This window comes from Cyrtonyx montezumae, unplaced genomic scaffold (assembly GCF_038088225.1).
Source record: "Cyrtonyx montezumae isolate F1298 unplaced genomic scaffold, pur_monq_1.0 scaffold_53, whole genome shotgun sequence".
NCBI lineage: Eukaryota > Metazoa > Chordata > Aves > Galliformes > Odontophoridae > Cyrtonyx > Cyrtonyx montezumae.
Genome location: NW_027072060.1, coordinates 66,001 through 92,745, shown reverse-complemented (window position 1 = coordinate 92,745; position 26,745 = coordinate 66,001). Strand labels below are relative to the sequence as shown.

Sequence of the window (26,745 nt, the reverse complement as noted above, 5' to 3'; positions counted from 1 at the left end):
TGTACCAGGCACTCCCCTACCTTATATAATTACCTTACCTAGTGCCCATGCCAGTTTTTCCTTGGTCAGAATGCACCAATCTCAACTTCACTCTATTCAGCAACTTATCCTATGATTCATACAGAAATACTGGAAATTTCCACTGCAAAAACCTCAATCTACTTCTCACATCATGGGGATTTTCTCTTTTCTTTAAAGCTTTAGAACTCTGGAAAAAGGAGTAAAAAATTAAAGGATTGAGAAAGAAAGCAAAAGACTGTCTAGTCAGAGGATTTTCACTTTCAGCTGGGAGTAGAAAGGTCTTGGTTCTAGTGCCTTCTTACAGAAACTTATTGAGACCTTATGTTTTTTTTCCACTCATCTACATTAAATGATAGTTGAACAGAAAATTTTTTGATCACTACTATGAATGTAATATGCCTGAAAATCTATCCTTTATTTAACAGTTTCCTCCAAAAGTAATGCCTCCTATTTATTTCTATGGACTCCACAGCAGTTCTCCATTTACAATACTTTCCCACAATACAGCAAGACTCGTCAGTGAACAAGGAATATTCTTTTCATTCTCTGGCAATTTATGGTATACCAGGACCTCTTCAGCACAAGTTACATCTTCCCCTGGTGTTGTTCCAAAATTTTTACCTTTGGGTCAGTCCACAATCACTACCAAGATTCCTGGACAACTGAGGTTCCCCATCTGAGCTTGTTGTGTGTTACAGTTTTGTGATTTTTGTTATGATGTGGAATATCAACAATACAACATCATATGGTGTATTGGGAGTTAAAATTTACTAAATAAGGTATCAGAAAGGAAAATAACACAATATAATATAATTGGAATTGAGGCAAATGAATCAAATAAAATGAGCACGAGAGAGAGTGTCTGATAAACCGAAGGCCTTACACTAACGCTGAAGGCAGACGGCTGCAACAAACACCCACTGCTGAGCTCGATCCCGAAGGGAAGCGAGAGTCCCATGACTGCAGACAGTTTTTATCTTTCCCTCTGGACGGAAATATGTAAAAACGCAAAGCATCGCAAAATCCTCTGGGGGATGTGGTTCTTCCTCTCTTCTGAGACAGGCACACCCAGAACTATCGATGATCCACCGAACTGGACCATAACATTGTGTAATCAATGCAATCCACTTACACCAAGTAGCATCGCAGCATGGCGTGTGGAGGGGACCTTCCCTTTTAACATCCAATTTAACATGGGCAGTCGAGGTGCCAAAAGGAACTGTGTTTCAGTACCAATCACTTCTGAAGCAGCTCAAACCCCCTTCATATGCTGCTTATATTTCATTTTCAGCTGGAGTATACTGTTCTTCAGATCCTCTGTATCCTCAACGTCAAAACTCTGGGGGTTGACCTTGGGTCTCCCTTGAGGTTCTTTGCCAAAGGCTCCATGTGGGGCCTTTCTCCCTGGCTGCACTGTAGAGCAAGTTTTTTACATTGTGTCCCATCTAGACTGGTCCCAGGGCTACTGCACAGGCTATTTACTGCTTAATTTGCTCAAAAGCCTACTGCTGCTCAGAGTCTCATACAAAATTGTTCTGCTTCCACATCACTTGATAGAAGGGTCTTACAGTAAGTCTGGTATATGTATTCAGCAAAAACCCACTGTACCTAGGAAGACTGTATTTCCTTCTTACTAGTTGATGGAGACATAGCAGTGATTCTGTTGATTGCATCTGTTGGAATGTGATGACATCAGTCTTGCCATTTTATTCCTAGGAACTGGATTTCCTGTGCAGGTCCCTTAACTTTGCTTAATAGTGAAGCTGACTCATAAAAGGATTTGGATTATTGCTTCTTTCTCAAAAACTTCCTCTGCTGTATTGCCCCACATGATGATGTCATCAATATATTGCAGACACTCAAGAGCTTCCCCCTCTTCCAGGGCAGTCTGGATTAGCTCATGGCAGATGGTTGGGCCATTGTATTTAGTAAAATCATTTTCTCCCTTAGCTTGTCGCTGCTGTTTTTCCATCTCTGTGCTCATCTCCTTACCTTCCCCCTTGGCCCTTTCCTGGGTCATGGGTCCCCCTTCCCCATTAGTCACAGAACTAGGCTGACCTGGGCCAGAACTGTTACATTTATTGGCACATTGGCCAGTAACATGATTGTATGGTTTACAGAATGATTAATGCCAAATAGTATTGTAGCAGAAATATTTTACGGATGGTATAGTTAGAAAGATTATCGTGATGGAAAGAGAATCAAAATAACGCATTGCAAAACACAAATTACATCTATTGGAACGTGCCAATGTCCATCTTACCATTTTATTCCTAGGAACTGGATTTCCTTTCCTGGTCCTTTAACTTCATTTAACAGAGAAACTGACTTGCAGAAGGATTTTGAATTTTTTTTTTCTAGTGAGGTACTTGTCCCTGGAGCATACACATTCTGCACAGAAGCAAGGAATTACCTCTGCTGGTTGAGGGGTAGCCCTGTCAGGGAGCAGCCGCTGGTTGCCATTGTCCTCCACATAGCAGCAGCATTCTGACATCACGAGGGTAGAGCCAGAAGCATCAACAGGATCACCCCTTGCATTTATAAAACCTGACACTAGGGAATGGAGCGACCCAGGAGTGATGCAAACAGGACGGACAAACAGGACATGTCATGTCAGAAGGGCATGATGCAGCAGTTCATGCAGGGCAGGTGAGCAAGGAGGGTAATGAGGCCAGAGTATCGCTGTCCACTCAGGAGACTGTCTTACCTATTGGCTGCTTCCCAGACAACAAATCCAGCTGTAGTCTCCACTTGGCAGAAAGCTCTGGCAAAAAAGAACGTGATGACTCAGACGAAGTGCTTGCCTAAAAATATGGCAGTTCAAGTCTCTGGCTGCAGTGAGTGCCTGAGCCTGTTGCTGCAGGTGATGGGTGGCAAGAATCCCACCCGTATGAGGTGTGAGCAGATGGATGATCTGGTCAGAATGGAGGAAAAGCTCAAGGAGAAGGTGGAGAGATTAAGAAGTATCAGAGAGTCCAAGCAGGAGATAGATTGGTGGAATAACTCTGATGAAATTGCAAGAAAGACACCAGGGTGGTACCCCCAAATGGTTGTGGACCCACTCCACTGCCATCATCAAGCAGAGTGAGGCGATTTAAGGGAAGAGGAGGAGAGGAAAAAGGTCCTGGATTGGCATCACAGACAACCCCCAACCCCCATCCTGACATACCTTGGTTCCCCAGGTGCCCCTCCATAATAGGTTCGAGGCTCTGTAACTTGAGGGAGAGGTAAGCGAGGACATGGTAGGAGATCCACCCTTGAGGTTGTCTAGGGCAAGGTGATCAACTCCACACCTCAAGACTGCCTCTGAAAAGAAGGAAAGAAGGATGATTGTCATAGGTGACTCCTTTCTGAGAGGAACAGAGAAGCCTATATGTTGGCCCGACCCTACCAACAGGGAAGTGTGCTGCCTCTGTGGGGCTCGGGTGAGGGAGATTTCTAGGAAACTCCATAGTCTGATTCACCCCTCTGATTATTATCCTTTATTGATAGTTCAGGCCAGCAGAGATGAAGTTACTGAGAGAAGCCTGAGGATTATCAAATAGGACTTGAGGGGACTGGGGTGGTTACATGGAATGGGCATACAGGTTGTATTTTCCTCTATCCCTTTAATGGCAGGGATGGATACTGAAAGGAACAGGAAAACTCATCTCATAAATACAAGGCTGAGAGACTGGTGCAAAAACAAGAACTTGGGTTTTTTTTGACCATGCAGTGGTTTACTCAGCACCTGGCCTGATGGCCATGGATGGGTCTTGCCTGTCTCCAAGGGGAAAATGGATCCCAGCCCAGGAGATGACAGGGCTTTAAACTAAATAAGAAGGGGACAATGGGATAAAACCAGGTCCAGTAGAGATGAGCCTAGGGGAACAATGATAGGACTGGGGGTAAGGCAAGGGGCTCAGCTGAAATATATCTACACCAAAGCACACAACATGGGCAACAAACAAGGAGAGCTAGAAGCCATCGTGTGGCAGACCAACTATGACTTAGTTTCCATTACGGAAACATGGAAGGATTGCTTCCATGACTGGAGTGCTGCAATGGATGACTATAAGCCCTTCCATAGGGACAGGTAAGGAAGGAGTGGTGGCGTGGTTCTCTATGTTAGAGCAAGTTTTGATGTTGTTGAGCTTGGGGCTAGGAATGATAAGGTTGAGTCTCTATGGGTAAGGATCAGGGGAAGGATCAACAAGACAGACATCCTGGTGAAGATCTGTTATAGACAACCTAACAAAGATGAAGAAACAGATGAGGCAATCTGTAAACATCTGGCAGAAGTTGTGCAATCATCAACCCTTGTTCTCATGGGGGCCTTCAACTTCCCTGATATATATTGCAAATACAATACAGTACAGAAGAAGCAGTCTAGGAGGTTTCTAGAGTGTATGGAAAATAACTTCCAGATGCAGCTGGTAAGAGAGCCTTCCAGGGGAGGCATCCCACTAGACCAGCTGTTCAAAGAGAAGGACTAGTGTCATGAAGTTACCTCTAGATCTGAGTCCATGACAGGGGGACAGCAGGCCCACCAGCCAAATAAGAGTTGAGGGAGTGTAAAGTAAATACCACAAAAGAATAGCACCCACACAAAATAATGAAGGTGGATGGTATATTTTCCCTATGGCTTAACCAGATGGTATAGACAACCAGTAAATAAGGGAAGCCTCACCTGTCACTGACGGTCAAGGCTCACCCAGAACTCCACAGGAGAGGGACCTCCAACAAGAGATCCTTCCCCAGTGGTGGTCAGCCTTTAAATGGGGTCTGGGAGAGGTGGAGCCAGGCTCCACCCATTCCAGTCACACAGGTACATTGCCTTCACCTGTGCTCCTGTGGCTGACTCAGTGTTCACATCATATGATCAATCAGTGGTTCAGTCCCTGATTCAACAGTTCCCATACATTCCACCACTTCATGACATGAACCACTGATCAAGTTAACTATAGGATGAGCCTTCCTTAATACAGAGACCCAATACATTGCAACGCTTATATAATTGCCCATCACAATGCTTATCAATATAATCTGGGATGAGTGATGACTGGCATACGGCTCATTCTTCTTTGGGCCAGTGCCTGGTGGTATTTACTGGAAGCACGTAGTCACATGGTGCAGGTCCATCCTATGCTCCATCAGTCCTAGGTAGACCTTCACCAGATGTTGCACATGATCTTACAGCAACTCTGGAACACTTCAGCAGTATTCTGTTCCTTACAGCTATTCCAAAAACTTAGACTCACAGGGAGTAATACAGGTATTTCAAGGGTACCAAGAGGGGAAGGTCCACCCTCCAGGGCAAGATACAGGCCGTATTCCTATCTTGGGTCAACACTTCAGCTTGTACTGGGGCATGCCCTGGCCACTGGTACCAAACCTTTTGGCCAGATGTCTGCAGCTGCACATCTATATCAGGCACCAAAGGGGATGTCCTGATCTGCTATAGGGACATGATAGAGGCCTCTCTAGCAATAAAGACTGGAGTGTTGACCACAATATCAGCAGGCCATGTACGAATTACCTGAGGGACTACCTGTTGTCTCCGTTCTGGAAGGTCCGAGCCGCCAGGGCTAGCCACACCTACTACAACAACTACCTAATCTCCCACCTCCAATAACCTCCCCCAGGATGCAAGTAAGTCACACTATTGTGGTCCTACCTGCACCTTCTAAGGCCATTTTATTCTACTGACACCTGGTTTTAGGTTCCCAGGGGCAGGGAGCAGAAGATTGTTCTCATTGCCAATCTGAGGTCTTACCTGGTTATCAGCGCCCGTAATTTGGATCCTAAGCAGGGAGGCCCATGTTGTTTGTAACATTTTCAAGGCACTGGGTCTGCTGTCTCTAGGTCTTTCATTCAGATCTCACAGGGTTTCATGGAGACTCTTCAACCACCCCTGCAGAGACTGAGAGTTCATCTTCAGGGCAGCCTTGATAATACCTTTAATTTAGCTGATTTTGTAGTACCAAATTGGAGGATAAAACCTCCACAGGTGCCTTGGGCTACAATGCCTGAGCCACCTGCAGTAAAAGATCTCAATGTGGCAAAATTCATGGAGTGACAAAAGACATTGTTCCCTCAGGGCCTCCAGATGGAACTACAGGCCTTATGTAGAACTGTCAATATTCTGGTCAGAAATAGATGTGCAAAGAGTAATGGCTTTAGTAGACACCAGTGTGGAAACGTCAATTATATATGGGGATCCATCCAAGTTTAAGGATAATAGAGTGATGATTGGTATGTTTTGGGGACAGACCATTCCAGTCACCCAAACATGGTTGAAATTGGGGGTTGGGTGACTCCCACCCTGGGAGTATAAAGTATCTATTGCCCCAATCCCAGAATACATCTTGGGCATAGACATTTTACAGGGTCTGGCTCTCCAGATGACTGGGGTGAGAGTTCAGACTTCAGCAAAAGTACATTAGTATTCAGGCTGTACAGATGATATTGTAAGACCACATGTAACATGAACCACCTATTTGTTTGGTAAAACTGTGCTGGATTACTAAAATAAGACAGAATACGCTCCCAGGGCATAGAGTGAATATCCAAAAAGAATAGTACCCACACAAAATAATGAAGGTCAATAGTAAATTTTTGTATGGCTTATACAGATGGTATAGAGACAAGCATTAAATAAGAGAAGGCTCACCTGTCACTGAAGGTCAAGACTTACCCAGAACCCCACACGGGAGGGATCTCCAACAAGAGATCCTTCCCCAGTGGTGGTCAGCCCTTAAATGGAGTATGCGAGAAGTGGAACCTGACTCCACCCCTTCCAGACACACAGGTGAATTGCCTTCACCTGTGCTCCCACAGCTGACTCAGTGCTTGCCTCCAGTGATTAATCAGTGGTTTAGGCTGTGATTCAACAGTTCCCATACACATCTCTAGCCTGACATTGGTTTAATACATCCTGACAAACTTGCATATGGTATTCTTATGTTCTTGTGTGAGCATTCATGGGACCCATCTGTCTCAAACAGTGATATTCCAATGTTGCCACCACTGTTTATAACACATTGAAGCCAACATTCAGCTCTGTATACAGTTCATTGGTCATAATCTCCTGAGTCACATTGATGAGCTGATCAAGGTGATCAAGCTTCATTTTGTGAATGTGACAGCTGTGCATGGCTGCCCAGAACATGGCTTATCTTTCACATTTCTGTCATCATTGCTGAACTACACCACCCACTACCTCATTTTGCTCACATCTACTGTTTTGTCTCCATAAACATCCAGTAGGCATTAAAGAATGTTAATGGGTGCCATTTTTTCCACATGAAGGAATCCAAATACATACCTTTGTTTCATATGCACATCCATGTCAGATGCTATTTTGTCAGACTGCCCTACTGCTACCATCTGCCACACGGCAACAACATGTAATGGAATATCAGCAGAAAGGTTCAGCTTTATACTGCCACATCACTAAGATCCACCTCTGATGTTATGTTGCCAACATAATAAAATCTGCCTTTTGCTTACATCTCTTTCCTTAGTGATTTTACACGTAAAATTCAGTTTTACAAGATGTAGGCTTTTAAAACAAAGACTGTTCCTTGATTCCCCCCTCCAAAAAAAAAAAAACCCAACAACTGCTGACCTATGCAAAAGAAGAACTCAGAAAAATAATCACATTGGTATCTTATGTCACTAAAACTTCAAGACATCACCAAATGACAAATTTCTCAAGTTACAGTAAATCAGAGCATTAGAATTGTCTCAAGGATAAAATATTGTAAATCATTTTTATGAGTCTTTATAAAAAAGAATATAATATTTCAGATAGGATATTTTTACAGTTGAGGAATGAACATGGGTATAAATAATTGACCTGCTTTTTTTTTTAAGAGTGCTTTTAGACATGCATCCATTAGTAAAAGACTATATTCAATGTAGTTTTTATTTAGCAAAAGTAACTTTATCCTGCTATTCTTGTTATTCTCTAGAAGAGATGACAGCATGGACAGAAGAAGAATGCCGAAGCTTTGAACATGCACTTCTAATTTACGGAAAAGATTTCCATCTCATACAGAAAAACAAGGTGAGTGTTTCACAGCTAAATGGAAGACTTGGTAGATTAAACGTTCAAAAACCTTACGAGCAATACATTTACCCAAAGTCACACAATAGAGTGAAATAAGAACCAACATATTAGAACAAGCTTGCCATTTTTGTGCTAACTCAACCTCAGATTTCATTGCATAAGCTAGTTGAGTCAGTTTATTATCTCTGGAATAAACTTACATTGACATCACTTCAATTTAAGCATTTATATTATGTCTCTGTTTAAGTGTCTAACTCCTAGAAATATAGTACTTCATAGTGTGGAAGAAATTGCTGTGGTCAATTGGGACTTGGTTTTCTTGCTAGTCAAAAACTTGTAAAATCCACTTGGATTGCTTTAGATCAATTCCTCTATGCCTGAAGAACTAAACATTTTTGGATCAGAAATACATATTATTTAGCACAGTTGTGTTATGGCTTTACCTGGCAGATGACAAAACACATCATAGCCATTTGATCAAACACTCCTAGAGTGGCACCTAGTAACAGTCATTTAAAAAAAAAAATGCATCTCCTACAGAATAAGAATCAAAGCTCATATAATTGTAAGGCAAATTACTTCTTTACTTTGTTTTTGCTGATTAGATTTATAACAGCTCACACTCCTAGCTAAATTAGCTAACTTAAATCCATTATTTACTTGAACCTTTATTGTGCCAGTCATTGAAGAAACAAGCACGTTCCAGTGCTCCATCACCCTCACCATAAAGAAGCTCTTGCGCACATTTGTGTGGAACCTCCTGTGCTGCAGTTTCTGTCTGTTTCCCCTTGTCCTGTCTCCACACACTGCTGAAAAGAGTCTGGCCTCGCCATTTTGTCCCCCACACCTCAGATATTTATAAACCTGGATCAGGTCCCCTCTCAGTCTTCTTTTCACAAGGCTAAACAGACCCAGTTAACTTAGCCTTTCTTCATAGGGGAGAACCTCCAGGCCCTTCACCATCTTTGTGGCCCTCCACTGGACTCTTTCCAAGAGATCCCTGTCTTTTTTATACTGGGGAGCCCAGAACTGGACACAGTACTCCAGATGAGGCCTCACCAGGGTAGAGTAGAGAGGGAGGATCACCTCCCTTGACCTGCTGGCCATGCTCTTTTTAATGCATCCCAGAATGCCATTGGCCCTCTTGACCATGAGAGCACACTGCTGGCTCATGGTCAACCTGTTGTCCACCAGGACACCCAGGTCCCTCTCTACAGAGCTCCTTTCCAGCAGGTCATTCCCCAGCCTGTACTGGTGCATGCAATTATTCCTCCCTAGGTGCAAGACTCTACACTTGCTTTTGTTAAATTTCATCTGGTTTCTGACTGCACAGCTCTCCAGCCTGTCCAGGTCTCGCTGAATGGCAGCACAGCCTTCAGGGATGTCAGCCAATCCTACCAACTTCGTTATCATCAGCAAACTTGCTGAGGGTTGCCACTATCTCCTCATCAAGGTCATTGATGAAAATGTTGAACAAGACCAGACCCAGCACAGTCCCCTGAGGGATACCTAACATTTGAATGTGCAAACAGGCATTGAATGGGCATGCTTTCACTGCTGCCCACAACAATCTGGCATGTTGCAACTTCTTATAAAGACATCGGGCAATGTTATCTGCTGGTGAATCTTCTAGCCACCTTATCCAAGCTAGTGGGTCAGCTTCATGATTCCCCAGTGACTGTATGAGCCAGTGTCCAGATACATAAGTTCATAAGTTCATAAGTTCATAAGGTTGGAAAGGACCTATAAGATCATCTAGTCCAACCATCCTCCTATCACTATCTCTACCCAACTACTAAATTAAGTCCTTTAGCACCTCATCTAAACGCTTCTTGAACAGCGCTAGGGATGGTGCCTCAACCACCTCCCTAGGCAGGCCATTCCAGTGCCTGACCACTCTTTCAGAAAAGAAATGCTTCCTGAGGTCTAATCTAAATCTTCCCTGGCGCAACTTGTGGCCATTCCCTCTCGTCCTGTCATTACTTATCAGGGAGAAGAGGCCTACCCCCTCCTCACCACAACCCCCCTTCAGGAAGTGGTAGAGTGCAATAAGGTCTCCTCTTAGCCTCCTCTTCTCCAGACTAAACAATCCCAGCTCCCTCAGCCGCTCCTCATAAGACTTGTGCTCCAGGCCCCTCACCAGTTTTGTTGCCCTTCTCTGAACACGCTCCAGGGCCTCAATGTCCTTCTTGTAGTGAGGGGCCCAAAACTGAACACAGTACTCGAGGTGCGGCCGTACCAGAGCTGAGTACAGGGGGATGATCACCTCCCTGCTCCTGCTGGCTACACTATTTCTAATACAGGCCAGGATGCTGTTGGCCTTCTTAGCCACCTGGGCACACTGCCGGCTCATGTTGAGCCGAGCATCAACCAACACCCCCAGGTCCTTTTCCTCTCTACATTCTTCAAGCCATTCTGCCCCAAGCCTATAGCATTGCATGGGGTTATTGTGGCCAAAGTGCAGGACCCGGCACTTGGTCTTATTGAACCTCATCCCATTTTGCTCAGCCCAGCTGTTCAGCCTATCCAAATCCCTCTGAAGGGCCTCCCTACCCTCAGGCAGTTTGACACATCCTCCCAGCTTTGTGTCATCTGCAAACTTACTGAGGGTACACTCAATTCCCTCGTCTAGGTCATCAATAAAGATATTAAACAAGATGGGCCCCAAAACTGACCCTTGGGGGACACCACTCGTAACAGGACGCCAGCTGGACTTAACTCCATTAACCACTACCCTCTGGGCACGGCCCTCCAGCCAGTTCTCCACCCAGAGAAGAGTGAACCTGTCCACACCACGGGCTGCCAGTTTCCTTAGGAGAATACTGTGGGAGACCGTGTCAAAGGCCTTGCTGAAGTCCAGGTAGACTACATCAACAGCCTTTCCCTCATCTACCTGTCTGGTCACCCAGTCATAGAAGGAGATGAGGTTGGACAAGCACGACCTGCCCCTGGTGAACCCGTGCTGGCTGGGTCTGATCCCTTTATTGCCATGCACGTGTCGTGTGATCTCCCTCAATAACATCTGTTCCATAACTTTCCCTGATACCGAGGTCAGGCTGACAGGCCTGTAGTTCCCCGGGTCTTCCTTACGGCCTTTCTTGAAGATGGGAGTCACATCGGCAAGTCTCCAATCTTGTGGGACCTCTCCAGATAACCAGGAATGCTGATAGATGGCAGAAAGTGGCTCGGCAATCACCTCTGCTAGCTCCCTCAGCACCCTTGGGTGGATCCCATCTGGCCCCATGGACTTATGGGAGTTCAGATGGAGGAGAAGATCTCTGACCGTCTCTGCTTGGTACAGTCTCTTTGTTCTGCATGGAACAGTATATGCCTACATGGTAGGCATATACTGTTCCATGCCCAACCACAGTCCAGATATCCAACCTATCCAACCACATCTCTGCCCAATTGGTTGGGCATGAGTAGTCCAACCCTGAGCAACCCCCAGTGCAATCCAAAGGGTAAGTCCTCAGTAGACAACCCAGCTATCTGTGCAGATGCACAATACACCATCACCTGGTTTAAAAACATATGCACTGTTTTTAGTTTAGTCCACTAGCTACTCTGTCCATACCCTTCTTTGAACCACATGGTCTCAGTTGAGGGAATGATATGCAATTGTTCACTATTTACTAGAATTTACTTTGTTGGACCCATCTGTGTACCATTTGTCTCCCAGGATAGGGTATTTTTTCCCTCTTGTACAGGACTCCTCTCTCTCTGAAAGACAGTGGTCTCTTCAGGGGCATCACTACAGCACATCACCAGACCTAGTATCTTTTGTAGCTCTTTTAACAGCAAGGAGTATAAGAGACTTCACTGCTCCAAAGAAGCAACCCAACTCACCAGTGTTTGGGCTTGCACCACCTCTGTTTTCAGTATGTGTGATGGATCTTTCGCCCACCCTTGAACAGGTAGTGTTGCTTTTACCAGTACTTCTGTTGTTTGTGTTATTGGCTCTATTCCCCGCAAGGGAGAGTAGGTGACCAATAACTGTTCTTCAATAAAGCTACACCTTTGTTCTGCTTCATGCCAAACGTGAGACCAGAAACCAATCGGGGTGCAGACATAACCCTGACGGTGCTACAAACCTCACCCAAACTCTACCTGAGTTATACATACATCTAATTAGACAAGTATGGTGAGATCGACTATATGAAGTACCTGTGTTAGTTTGACAGCTAGTGTGGCTCGCAGATAAGCACGCTGTTCCACCCATCTCCAATCCCACAAATAGCCTTTCTTAGTCTACACAGAGGCCTCAGCATCAGTGCAAAGTGGGATATGAAGCCCAGGATACTCAAAAACTCATAGTTGACAAGTTCCAGTTGATAAAATACTGGTGTTTCCAATATCAAGAACAACACTGAGTAAAACTAAGAACGTCCCTAACCAGAAGGCTCACAAAAATAACAACAATTCAGGTACATGAACCTTTCGTGAGTTGATACCCCATCCTCTTTCTTAGATAGTGACGCCACTGCTTTTTCAAGCACTCCCAAAGAGAAATAAAACAGTATTAAGTCATCAATATAATGACACAATTTGACACTAACTGGTCTATTCCACCCCACCAAATCACAGGCTAACAAATTACAGTAACAAAATGCCAAAATAAGACAAAGTATAGCAAAAAAAAAAAAAGCAGGGTGGCAAGAACTATAGCTGTAGCAAATAAGGACAAGCTTAAGTGCAGCAGCCACAAACACAGAAAAAAACTTGAAAAACATCAAAACACTTAAGACAGACAAAGAGCTATAAAGAGAAATACTTTTGCCCACCAACCCTTAAATGAGGTCTGGGAAGGGGTGGATCCTGGCTCCACCCCTTCCAGTCACTCAGGTGCATTGCATGCACCTGAGCACCTCTGGGCTGGCCCTGCCTTCCTACCAGGTGCTCAATCACTGTTTCAAGCTGTGACTTAGCATTTCCACTACACTCTACCCCTTCACACCATGAACAAAGGATTGAGCAGACTGAAGGTAAACCTTTTCCATTACAGTGATCCACTACACCACAATGTACAATTTGCCCATCAGGATATAGATTGAAAAAATATAAGACAGTAGATGACTGTTTCATGGTGGAAGTTCATGTTCCTTCATAGACTAGTACTTAATGGTTCTTCAGGAGGCACATATGGCCTGATATCTGAGGCTCCATAACTACATCAAATACTAAAGGGGGTTCTAGATTTGCCATAGGGACATGATTAAGGTCCCCTTAGTGATGAAACCTGGATCATTGACCATGATGTCTGCAGGGCACGTACCTATTACTGAGGGGGCTACTGATTCCCCAACCTCCAATAATTTCCCCCAAGGTGCAAGTAGGCCACACCACTTTAGGGCTACTTGCACCTTCCAAGGCCATTCTATTTTATGGGTACCTGGTTCTAGGTACCTTTCTTCCACTCCATGCCAAACATGAGAACACAACCCAACTGGGGTTCAAAAGACATTCTGGTGCTGCCATAGGCCCCAACCAAACCTGTCCTGAGTTACATGGACATCTAGTTCAGCTGGAAGGGTAGGATTCAATATACTCAACACCCAGGCCTGTTTAACAGCTAGTTTTGCTTGCTGGAAGGCCTCTTGTTCCCTTTCCCACCAGTCTCATTTTTGGCTTTTCTTTGTGAGTCAGTACAAAGGCCTCAGCAGCTGCACTAAGTAGGATATAAGGGAATGCCAGTATCCCAAAACATACCCCAAATTCTTGCAGCTGCCTTGGTGGGTGTAAGGCAGATAATTTGAAAGGATGGAATTCAGAGGAGATATCACGGAGAATGATATATTTCTGTAAGGCCTATATAGATGGTAAACAGACTACTGGTAAGTAAAGGGTGGCTCACCTTTTACGATGGTTGAGGCTCACCAATGACTCCACATGGGAGAGATCTCCAACAAGAGATCTTTCCCTGGTGGTGGTCAGCCCTTAAATGGGGTCTGGGAGAGGTGGAGCCAGACTCCACCCCTTCCAATCACAGAGGTACATTACCTTCACCTGTGCCCCTGCAGCTGACTCAGTGCTTGCCTCAGGTGATCAATCAGTGGTTCAGGCCCTGATTCAACAGTTCCCATACAGCAGGAAAGGGACTGAGCATGCCTGAACCTTGTCTATTATTGCACTGTGCAGTGTCTGAGTCATAGACTCAGATGTGGATGATCCAAATAATTTATTACAGGTTCTAACATCCCTTATGTATATTTACAAATTTTCTCTTTTAACTTTCCCACCTGCCTTTACATGTCAGCAAAATACTCCACGCTCCTTGATCATTTATCCAATCAGGGTCATGAGTCATTCCAAGCCATGCACTCTTCCTCCAATCAGGGTCATCATCATGCGGCCATCACGCAACTTACTTGAACTTGTTTTCCTTTTCTTCTCAAGTGGCCTTGGATCTCAGCCTTCCTTTTTCATGCTGTTTATCTTGCTCCGTAGCTTCTGCTCTGGATATTGACTTGCGGAAACAAACTCTATAACCCAGAGTTAGGTTATAAAGCAAGTATGTTTATTCAGTGCTGCGCACACACACCAAGTGCAAGGGGGGTAGCCCCACCTAACTTGCACACCGAAGAGAGAAGCAACTACATATTTAAAAGCATAAAGCATGCATATTTACTACATTTCTGAGAATTGGGACGGATTATTACAATTAACTCCAAGAAGTCATTTCCATAAGGCCCACCTTGAATTTCTTTGGATGGGCATGTGCTATTATGCTTCCTGGTGGTCATGGGTGGGGATCCTGAAGATGAAGGCCATAGGTCTTCCTCGCTGTGCACTTTTCACCTCGCTGCAGTTGGAGACACTGATCCAGTTTCATCTGGTTGTTGGCCTGTTGCAGCTTTGCAGTTTCAGCTTGCTCCATTCTGATAGTCTTATCAGTGCATCCCATTCTCTTGCTCAGTTCTTAATTTTTATTTTTACCCATTCATGTCTTGATGTACTTTCTTGTATTCTCAGCACTGGGTAGTACTTTGTTCTTGACCAAACTAAACCCAGGAATTTCACTGACAAGTCTGTTCCTTGCACCATTTGTGGGTTTATAGCCTACCCTTTCTCTTGTAAATGAATAGTTAATGAGACTACTGCCTTTCCTAATGCTTCCAGTGAGTCAGATATCAACATGAGTTCATCAGTATAGCTGTACAGTTTGATGTTATTAGGATTATTCCAATCTGCTAGGTCACATCACTAAATGATGACAATGTGTGTGAATGCATGTACCCTTGGGGCAGGACCTGAAAGGTCCACTGCCTCCCCATGTAAATGCAAATTGGTCTTGCAATTCTTCATGGATGGGAATACTGAAGAATGCATTTGCCAAGTCTAGGACACAATCGTAGGTTTCTATCTCCCTACTCACTGTGTCCATCGGGGAGGCAATATTAGGTAAGGCTGCATGAATGGGCAGTATGACATTATTTAACTCTCTATAATTCACTGTCATTCTCCATATGCCATCTGACTTTTGTACTGGCCATATGGAGAAATTATATGAGCTACGTGCAGGTCTTATGATCCCTACACTATTCTAAGATTTCCTCTTGCCCCTCTGAGAGCCTATACTGTAAACAGTATTAGTAACCTGGCATGGATTTGGCAAGTGAATAGGCTCATGTTTCACATGGCCTCTTAATATCACCTGCACTGCCTGGACACTAATACATCCCCCTCTATCTGAACTCTCCCACAGTCATCTGGAGAATCAGACCCCATAGTATAACTATGCCCAGTACATACTCCAGGACTGAGGCAACAGACATCATATACTCCCTGGGGTGAGAGATGCCCATCCTCAACCATGTCTGGGTTAAAGGGATGGTCTGTCCCTTAAACCCACCAATCATCATCCTATCTCCCAGGAATTTGTTGGATCACTCTAAATAATTGATGTTTCTGCACTCATGTCAACTAGTGCCATAACTTGCTGTATATTCTTTTAGGACCAAAAAACAGTCAGTTTGACAAAGGGCCTCTGGTTCCATTTGGGGGCCGGCATCCCCACATCATGCAAGTAACTGAACAATTGCCAATAATTTTTCCTCAGAAGGCTCAGGCAGAGTGGCCCTAGTAACTTCAGGTGGCTTTTTCCTATTATTGGGAACCAGGAAATCTTCCAGGTTCTATGTTGCTGGTATTTTTTCAATAATTCTTACTCCTGCTGTTTTGGGTATGTTTTGAAACTTTTGATTGTCCTCCAGCTGCCCCCATAGCTGGAGGAGAACATGACTGGGCTGACAATCAATTTTGCAAATTGAATTCCAGCCTGGATTATGTCACTGAACATCTGTTTCTGGGATACTCATATGGGTCTTGATTGAGGAGTCTGTGGGGCAGGCCTCCAGGTTTTAGTTACAGGGAGGATCTTGGTTCCTTCCAACATTTGGATATTATGCCTGGTTTAAAGGCACTGTCTCCCCCAAGATCAGCCATGAATTGAGCAGTTTGTTGCATGATGGCCTCCGAAGCCGTTGAAGGGATCAGTATTGTCACCAGTGTGCCATACTAGTGGGGAGGGGCTTGTTGTAGTACAAGGTCCCTCAACCCTGCTGAGAAATTAACTGGGTCAGGACTCTCAAATGCATCATCATAAATTGCTTCCCTCGTTCCCAGATCTCTAATATAAACTTTAAGTTCCTCCGTTGAGGCCCTGTAGGGTAAATAATCCCTAAGGATAGTACTCATTGAAAATAGTATGGAAAATGGTATATTTTAGTAGGCCTATATAGATGATACACAGAGAGCTAGCAAAGAGGGTGGCTCACCTTTAGGATGACAGAGGCATGCCATAGGCTCCATACTGGAAGAATCTCCAAGAAGTAATCCTTCCCTGCTGGTGGTCAGCCCTTAAATGGGGTTTGGGAGAGGTGGAACCAGGCTCCACCCCTTCCAATCACACAGGTATATCACCTTCACCCGTGCCCCTGTTGCTGACTCAGTGCTTGCCTCAGGTGATCAATCAGTGCTTCAGGCCCTGATTCAACAGTTCCCATACAGGTCCATAGACCAATATTTATTGGTATTTTCTAAGGTTCTTTCTAAGGTTCCCAGATCCTCTAGTTGGATTTCAGTCTGCATGGCTTTCAGTTTGTTCTTTGATTCAACAAGGATCCTGTTGATCTAAACTCTTATCCCCTTCTAATAATATGGGTCTTAATTTCTGAGGGGAAGTTCCATTTAAAGGTGAAGTAGTTTGCCTTGTCAAAGACAATTTTATTTTCCAGTTGTCTAATATTGGCTTTTAAGAGCTCATTTTCATCTTTCAATTCTTCCTCAGAGAAATAATATGCATTAATAGTTAGTAGCAACAGCCATACCACAGCAGATACTGTTACTACTCTTTCTTTGGTTGCTGAAAAATTTTAACCTAATTTATTCAAGAAGTAAGCCATTTTTGAAGAAGAATTAGTAGCAGGACTATTATCTCTTACATCTCTTACAGGTCCCCATTCTTCAATAATCTGTGCATCACAGCCATAGGGAACCCATGAATCCCAGAGTTTCCCCCAGGAGATCCTCTTACAGTGCATTAGCAGTCCCAGTGATCACCCAACACACTGTTGTTTTGTTTTTTTTTGTTTTATAATCTATTTCAACTAAGTACCTGCTTGGCTCACCAAGTGTAACACTATAACATGATGGAAAGTATAGCAATAATAGCAAGGTAGCAAAGTCTATGGCTATTGTAAATAATGACAAGCCCAAACACAGCAGCCACAAACACAGAAACAAAGGAAAAAAGCTACATGTTATTAGAAAACCACAGGTAGGCAAAGATCTCTAGTAAAATACCTTAACGTCCACTGCCAACCCTTAAATGAGGTCTGGGAAGGGATGGATACTGGCTCCACCCCTTTCAGTCACTCAGGTGCATTGCATGCACCTGAGTACCTCTGGGTTGGCCCTGCCTTTCTATCAGGTGCTCAATCACTGTTTCAGGCTGTAAGTTAGCATTTCTGCTACAGGCAGTAAGTTGGTGAATGTACATACCCTTGTGGTAGGACCTGAAAGGTCCACTGCATACCCTCCCATGTGAATGTAAATTGGTCTTGCAATTCATTAGCTGAAGAATGCATTAGCTAGGTCTTGATCGCTGAGGTTCGCTGCTTTGGAGCTAGAGTCGAGGTGGCTGATCGCAGGGTGCACAGGGGATTCGCTTGGTTTCCCTCATCCAGGGATTCCCGAGGCAACAGAGCAGCCAGACAGCTCTTGTGAGAGCGGCTGATGTGGCAGAGGCATTGCCAGGGCAACGGCTCTCCATCTGTGCCCACTGCCCAGAAAGAGCCTCTGGGAGGGCACTGCCCACCAAGACAGAGAGGAAGAGTATTGTAACTGTCATCACTGAAATGAGTGACAGGTGCGGGAGCACCTGTCAATGACCTGGTAACTGGGTAAGGGCAGAGCCAGCACTATCAGTAGCAGGGCAGGGTTGTTCATTTGCACCCTTGTTAAGGCTATTCAAATTTGTGCTAGTGAGTCTACTGGTTTGCCATGGCTGCCCCCTGGCGGAAGGCTACTGCCAGAAAAAATGTGGAGACCCAGACAGAGGTCCCCTGCACACATGAGGAAGACTGCAGTTAAGAAGAGTGTGGAGACTCAGACTGAGGTCCCAAAAGAGCACGTTAGTGTACAGGTCACTGGCTGTGATGAGTGCCAGAGCCTGGCCTTTGCAGTACCAGGTAATGGAGGCAGCGCTTGTGTAAAGTGTGACCAGGTAAATGACTTACTCAGTCTTGTGGTCTGCCTGAAGGAGGAGGTGGAAAGGCTGAGGACCATAAAGAATTATGAGAGGCAGATCAATTGGTGGTGCCAGTCCATATCAACCTTGAGATCCTGGCATGCAGATGAGGCTCCACACGGAGCATGTTGCCCCCTGTCGCCTAGCAAAAAGGGGATAGAGGGGAATTGGCAGGCAGACTGTGTTCCTACTGCAGTGAGCCCCCTGTCCTCTCCTACCCCTAGCAATACTAGTGACGTACTGGGGGGGGGGGGGGGCTGTCGCAAAAGCACTGTAACCCTCTCCCAAAAGGGCAAGGTGATATCCACCACACAATGGTGGAGCCCCTGTCCTGTTGTTGCCGAGCAGATCAAGGCAATTTTAGAGAAAAGGATGAGTGGAAACAGGTACCATGCAAGCAGGAGATTGACTGGTGGAGTAGCTCCCTCGAGTGCCAGAGAGAAAGGCACCAGGGAGATACCTCACAATTGGTGGTGGACTCCCTGACCTGTCCCCGTTGGGGAGAGGGGGGGTATCTGAGGGATGAGGAGGGCTGGCAGAGAGTCCCTGCTTGGTACCGTGGGCAATCTCCCCCTCTGCCAACCTCATGTCCCCAGGTCCCCCTAAGCAATAGGTTTGCAGCATTGGACGTTGAAGGGGAGATAAGGGGGGAGGTGCAGGAAGATTCCCCCAGGAGGTCACCAAAGGCAAGGCAGTCGACTCTGTGCATTGAGACTGCTACTACTAAGAAAGAAAGGAAGGTGATCGTAGTGGGCGGCTCCCTTCTCAATGGGAACTGAAAGCCCCATTTGCAGACTGTACACAAGCCATAGGGAAGTGTGCTGTCTCCCTGGGGCCCAGGTCAGGGACATAGCTAGAAGATTCCTGGATTTGATACATCCCACTGACTACTATCTGTTACTCATAGTTCAGGCAGACTGCAATGAAATATCTCAGAGAAATCTGCGAACTATGAAAAGAGATTTCAGGGGATTAGGGGGTTTAGTTCAAGGGGTGGGAGCACAAGTGGTGTTTGCTTCCATACCTTCTGGGGCGGTGAAGGACACAGAATGGGCTAGGAAAACACAGGTGATGAATAATTGGCTGAGAGGTTGGTGTAGAGATAGACACTTTGGGTTTTTTGACCATGGGACAGTTTACTCGGCTCCTGGCCTGTTATCTGTTGATGGGACGCACCTATCCCAAAGGGGGAAACGAATCCTAGCACAGGAGCTAGCTGGACTCATTGAGAGAGCTTTAAACTAGCTGTGACGGGGGAAGGGGATAAAACAGGGCTCACCAGTAAAGAGCCTAAGGAGGCTGTGCTGGAGAAAGGGGTGAGGCAGATATCTCAGCTGAAGTGCATCTATACCAATGCACGCAGCATGGGCAATAAACAAGAAGAGCTTGAAGCCATTGTGAGGCAGGCTAACTATGACCTTGTGGCTATTACAGAAACATGGTGGGACCTCTCCCATGACTGGAATACTGGGATTGATGGCTACAAGCTCTTCAGAATGGATAGACAGGGAAGAAAGGGTGGTGGCATAGCTCTCTATATCAGAGAGTGTTTTGATGTTGAAGAGCTTGAGGTTGGAAATGATAAAGTAGAGTCCCTATGGATAAGGATCAGGGGGATGGTCTTTAGGAGTGACATCGTGGTGGGGGTCTGTTATAGACCGCCTAGTCAGGATGAAGAAATAGACGAGGTGTTCTATAAACAACTCGTAGATGTTGCACGATGGCCAGCACTCGTTCTCATGGGGGACTTCAACTTCCCTGATATATACTGGAAATATAATACTGCGCAGAGGAAGCAGTCCTTGAGATTTCTAGAATGTGTGGATGATTGCTTCCTGACACAGCTGGTGCAAGAGCCTACCAGGGGAGATGCCTTGCTAGACCTGCTCTTCAATAACAGAAAAGGACTAGTAGGAGATGTGAAGGTTGGGGATTGTCTTGGCCAGAGTGACCATGAAATGGTGGAGTTTGCTATTCTGGGTGATGTCAAGAGGGTGACTAGCAAAACTATTACCTTGGACTTCCGGAGGGCAGACTTTGACCTGTTCAGGACACTTGTTGCAAGGGTCCCTTGGGACTCGCTCCTGAGGGGTAAAGGGGTCCAGGAAGCCTGGATGCTCCTCAAGATGGAAATCTTAAAGGCACAGGAGCAGGCTATCCCCGAGTCCTGCAAGTCGAGCTGGAGAAGAAGAGCAGTGTGGATGGACTGGGAACTTTTGTTGAGATTCCGGGGGAAAAAGAGAGTCTATGTCCTCTGGAAGATGGGACAGACTACTTGGGGAGACTACAGAGAACTTGCCAAGATTTGCAGGCAGGAAGTTAGAAATGCAAAAGCCCAGCTTGAACTTAGACTGGCTACTGTAGTAAAGGGGAACAGAAAATCCTTTAGAAATATATTAACAGCAAGAGAAGAACTAAGGAAAATTTCTCTCCTTTACTTGATGCGGCAGGGAATGTAACCACAGAGGATAAGGAAAAGGCTGAGGTTCTCAATGCCTTTTTCACATCTGTCTTTAATAGACAGAGCAGTTGTCCACAGGGTACTTGCCCTGACCTGGAAGTCCGGGACGGGGTGCATAATGCACCCCCTGTGATCCAAGCAGAGACAGTCAGAGATCTTCTCCTCCATCTGAACTGCCACAAGTCCATGGGACCAGATGGGATCCACCCAAGGGTGCTGAGGGAGCTGGCAGAGGTGATTGCCAAGCCGCTTTCTACCATCTATCAGCATTCCTGGTTATTTGGAGTGGTCCCCTGTCCTGACCATCCTCGTTTCCCCAGGTGCCTCTGCAGAATAGTTTTGAGGCCTTGGATGTCGAGGGAGAGTTGAGTGCGGGGTGGAGGGAGGCCCACCCATGAGGGTGCCTCCGGTGAAGCAGTTGACCCCACACCTCAAGACTTCCTCCACCCGGAAGGACAGAAGGGTGGTTGTCATAGGCGACTCCCTGTTGAGAGGAACAGAGGGTCCTATATGTCGGCCTGACCCTACCTGCAGGGAGGTGTGCTGCCTCCCTGGGGAACGGGTCAGGTACATTTCTAGGACACTTCCTGGACTGATCCACCCTTCTGATTACTACCTACTATTGATAGTTCAGGCTGGCAGTGACTAAGTTGCTGAGAAAAGCCTGAAGACTATCAAGGATGACTTCAGGAGACTAGGGCAGGTAGTTAAAGGAACAGGTGTGCAGGTGATTTTTTTCTTCTATACCTTCAGTGGCAGGGAATGACACTGGGAGGATCCAAAAAGCCCACCTCTTAAATAAATGGCTTAAGAGTTGGTGCAAACATAGGAATTTTTTTTTTTTTTTTTAGCATGGGGCAATTTACTCAGCACCTGGCATGATGGCTGCAGATAGAAGCAGCCTGTCTCTGAGTGGTAGGAGGATTCTAGCCAAGGAACTGGTAGGACTTGTTGACAGATTTTTAAACTAGGTATGAAGGGGGATGGGGACAAAATGAGGGCCGCTGGGGCCGAGGGGGTAGTTCAAGGCTCAAAACAGAGCTTGCTGGGTGAAGAGAGTGGAGTTCCTAGGCATGGTGAGAGGCAGGGGGATGCTGCTTCCCTTAAGTGTCTGTACACTAATGCGCGCAGCATGGGAAATAAACAGGAAGAGCTGGAGATCTGTGTGCGGTCACAAGGCCATGATCTCATTGCGATCACGGAGACGTAGGACAGCTCTCATGACTAGAATGTTGCCATGGAGGGCTATGTGCTTTTTAGGAAAGATCAGCTGGCAAGGCAAGGTGGTGGAGTTGCTCTTTATGTGAGAGAGCAGTTAGAATGTATTGAACTCCACTGGGGGGAGAGTGACGTAGCAGTGGAGAGCTTGTGGGTGAGAATCAAGGGGCAGGCTGGTAAGGGTCACGCTGTTGTGGGTGTGTACTACAGGCCCCCTGATCAGGAAGAGGAGGTTAATGAGGCCTTCCATAAGCAATTTAGAAGTAGTGTCACATTCCCAGGAGCTGGTGCTTATGGGGGACTTCAATTATCCAGATATTTGCTGGATGAGCAACTTGGACAAGCAAACACAAGTCCAGACGGTTCTTGCAATGTTTTGAAGACAACTTTCTGATGCAGGTGGTGGAGGAACTGACACGGGGAGGGTTGTTACTGGACCTTATTCTCACTAACAAGGAAGTACTTGTTAAGGAAGTAAAGGTTGGGGGCAGCTTGGGTTGTAGTGATCACGAGATGGTGGAGTTCAAGATCCTGAGTGGAAGGAGCAAAGCAAAAAGTAGGATTGCTACCCTGGACTTCAGGAGAGCCAACTTTGATCTCTTCCGGGACCTACTTGGAGCTATCCCGTGGGCTAGGGTGTTAGAAGGTAAGGGGGCCTGTGAGAGCTGTTCAGCATTTAAACAGCTCATCTTCCAAGCTCAGGATCAGTGCGTCCCTGTGAGCAAGAAATCGGGAAGGGGTGGTAGGAAACCTGCGTGGATGATCAAGGAGCTCATGCGCAAACTCAAAGGGAAGAAGGTCCATGAAATGTGGAAAAAGGGTCTGACCACTTGGGCAGAATATAGAAAGGTTCTCAGGGCCTGCAGGGATGCAACGAGGAAGGCTAAAGCACATCTGGAATTGAATCTGGCAAAAGTGATAAAGGATAATAAAAAAGGCTTTTTAAAGTATGTTAACAGTAAAAGGAATATTAGGGAGAATGTGGGCCCCCTACTAGGTGAAGGGGGTGTTCTGGTAACGGGGGATGCTGAGAAGGTGGAGATACTGAACGCCTTCTTTGCTCCTGTCTTCAGTGGAAAAGCTCTCCCTCAGGAATCCCAGACCCTGGAGGTTAGTTAGAGGGTCTGGGGAATGGGAGATTGTCGTTGGAGAAAACGGCCAGAGTCATGACATACACCAATATGGTTAAACCATGCTCCCTTTATTACCCGGACAGCCTTATTCTTATAGTGTTTAAGACAGGGGCGTACAGAGAATAGCACACAATCATTGGCTGAGAGCCTTGAAGAAAAACAACTTTAAAACAACTCCCAACAATTAACAGCAGTGAGAAACACATCCTGGAGGAGGTAACTTTTGATATCGTCCTAATCCTAAGAAACCAGGCAGGAATGCATCGGCAGCGGATGTGAAAGGCAGCGCTGGAAGGGCGTCCCCTGTTTCAAAGTGCACTTTTCCTCTCCCACTCGACACAGACCATCTCCTGCTTTTACTTTTCTCAAGGTTCAGTGTTGTTTCCTTTGAGCACAGTATCAGCGTGGCCAGTGCATAACACAGAGCCCAAAGGGAACACCTGATAGCTAAACAGAATAGACTATCAAGGACAGCTTACTCTAAAAATACCTATAGTCACAATTATCAGCAGTCCTGTGAGGCCTTCTTCGCTGAAGGCAGGCTGAACAACATAATCACAGAAATTTCCCATAGACATCTTGGCAGCTTGGGTTGCTCAACTGAAGCAGCTCATGTCCGCCTTGTTGTTGCAGGAATTCTTCAACAGAAGACTTTCGTTTAGTCAGGGAAGAGGTGGTCCGTGAGCGCCATGGCAATGCTAATGTACATAAATCCAGGGGACCCGATGGGGTGCATCCACGGGTGCAGGGGAAGCTGGTGGAGGTGATTGCTGAACCGCTCTCTATCATCTTTGAGAGGTCTTGGAGAATGGGGGATGTGTCTGATGACTGGAGGTTAGCCAATGTCACTCTGGTCTTCAAAAAGGGCAAGAAGGAAGATCCTGGTAATTATAGGCCAGTCAGCCTCACCTCTGTCCCTGGAAAGGTGATGGAACAGCTTGTGCTGGATGCCATCTTCAGACAATTGGAAACAAAGGAGGTTATCAGGAGTAGCCAGCATGGGTTCACCAAGGGGATGTCATGCTCGACCAACCTGGTGGCCTTCTATGATGTTGTCACTGGCTGGGTGGATGGGGGGAGGGCGGTGGATGTAGTCTACCTTGATTTCAGCAAGGCATTTGATACTATCTCCCATGATATCCTTATAACAAAGCTAAGGAAGTGTGGGATAGACGAGTGGACAGTGAAGTGGGTTGAGAACTGGCTAACTGGCAGAGCGCAGAGGGTTGTCATTGGCGATGCAGAGTCCAGTTGGAGGCCTGTAACCAGCGGTGTCTCCCAGGGGTCCGTGCTGGGTACAGTCTTGTTCAACATTTTCATCAATGACCTTGATGAGGAGATAGTGGCAACCCTCAGCAAGTTTGCTGATGATAACGAAGTTGGTAGGATTGGCTGACATCCCTGAAGGCTGTGCTGCCATTCAGCGAGACCTGGACAGGCTGGAGAGCTGTGCAGTCAGAAACCAGATGAAATTTAACAAAAGCAAGTGTAGAGTCTTGCACCTAGGGAGGAATAATTGCATGCACCAGTACAGGCTGGGGAATGACCTGCTGGAAAGGAGCTCTGTAGAGAGGGACCTGGGTGTCCTGGTGGACAACAGGTTGACCATGAGCCAGCAGTGTGCTCTCATGGTCAAGAGGGCCAATGGCATTCTGGGATGCATTAAAAAGAGCATGGCCAGCAGGTCAAGGGAGGTGATCCTCCCCCTTTACTCTACCCTGGTGAGGCCTCATCTGGAGTACTGTGTCCAGTTCTGGGCTCCCCAGTATAAAAAAGACAGGGATCTCTTGGAAAGAGTCCAGTGGAGGGCCACAAAGATGGTGAAGGGCCTGGAGGTTCTCCCCTATGAAGAAAGGCTAAGTTAACTGGGTCTGTTTAGCCTTGTGAAAAGAAGACTGAGAGGGGACCTGATCCAGGTTTATAAATATCTGAGATTCAGCCACAGACATCGGGTCAAATGGTTTGGTACAGGCGGCCAGGGCATGCCCCTGTACAAGCTGAAGTGTTAACCCAAGACAGGAATATGGCCTGTATCTTACCCTGGAGAGTGGATCTTCCCCTCTTGGTACCTCTAAAACACTTATACTACTCCCCGTGAGTCTATGAGTCACCAGAAGGAACCAAACAATGCTGCAGTGTTCCAGAGTTGCCATAAGACCATGTGCAGCATCTGGTGATGGTCTAACCGGGACTGATGACACATAAGATGGACCTGCACTGTGTGATTGCATGCTTCCAGCAGATACCACCGAGCACTGGCCCAAAGAAGAGTTTGACTGATGTGCCAATCATCACTCATCTCGGATTACATCAACATGCATCACGATGGGCAATTATGTAAGCGTCGCGCTGTATTGGGTCACTGTATCAAGGGGGGCTCTCCTTATGGTTACTTGATCAGTGGTTCACATCGTGAAAGGGTGGAGTGTATGGGAACTGCTGAATCACATCCTGAACCACTGATTGGTCAACTGAGGTGAGCACTGAGTCAGCCATGGGGGCACAGGTGAAGGTGATATACCTTTGTGATTGGAAGGGGTGGAGCCTGGCTCCACCTCTCCCAAACCCCATTTAAGGGCTGACCACCACCAGGGAAGGATCTCTTCTTGGAGATCCCTCCCATGTGGGGTCCCCTGCGAGCCTTGTCATTCTGAAGGTGAGCCATCTTCTCTTTTATATTATTTGTATCTTATCTATATAGAATTACTCAAAGTATACCATCATCTATACTATTTCTTTGCAGAGTAACATCCTCGGGAGTTATTTACCCCACGAATACCAGTAACAGAAATCATAAAACCATGGCATTCCACCCCTTATTTCATATTGCTACATCATGCTTAACATGTAAACAAACAGTAATGAACATGCATTAAACAGATGCACATATACACGTGGAAATACTGACTGCGCTCTTCCAACATTAAATTCCCTTGCTGCTCTGGGGAATTAGTTATGTGAGCATGGAGAAAACATGAAGGAGTAGCATAAGAACTCACACCTGCACTATAAGCACAGGTGAGAAAAATACAGAACAGGTCAAGCACCAATGCAATTTTTCCAGTTACTGCAGGTCTTGATCATGAGTCACAAGAAAACAACAACACATAAC

General features: G+C 45.9%; 1 protein-coding gene across 1 annotated transcript in view; it reads left to right on the top strand.

Annotated features, from left to right (window-relative positions):
• The window catches only part of LOC136056586 (mesoderm induction early response protein 3-like), a 129,857-nt gene that overhangs the window by 54,616 nt on the left and 48,496 nt on the right, over positions 1-26,745 (top strand). The window contains exon 9 of the mRNA XM_065748871.1: positions 7,977-8,071. Within this exon, the coding sequence (XP_065604943.1) occupies positions 7,977-8,071 (95 nt within the window). The remainder of the gene's footprint in view (positions 1-7,976; positions 8,072-26,745) is intronic.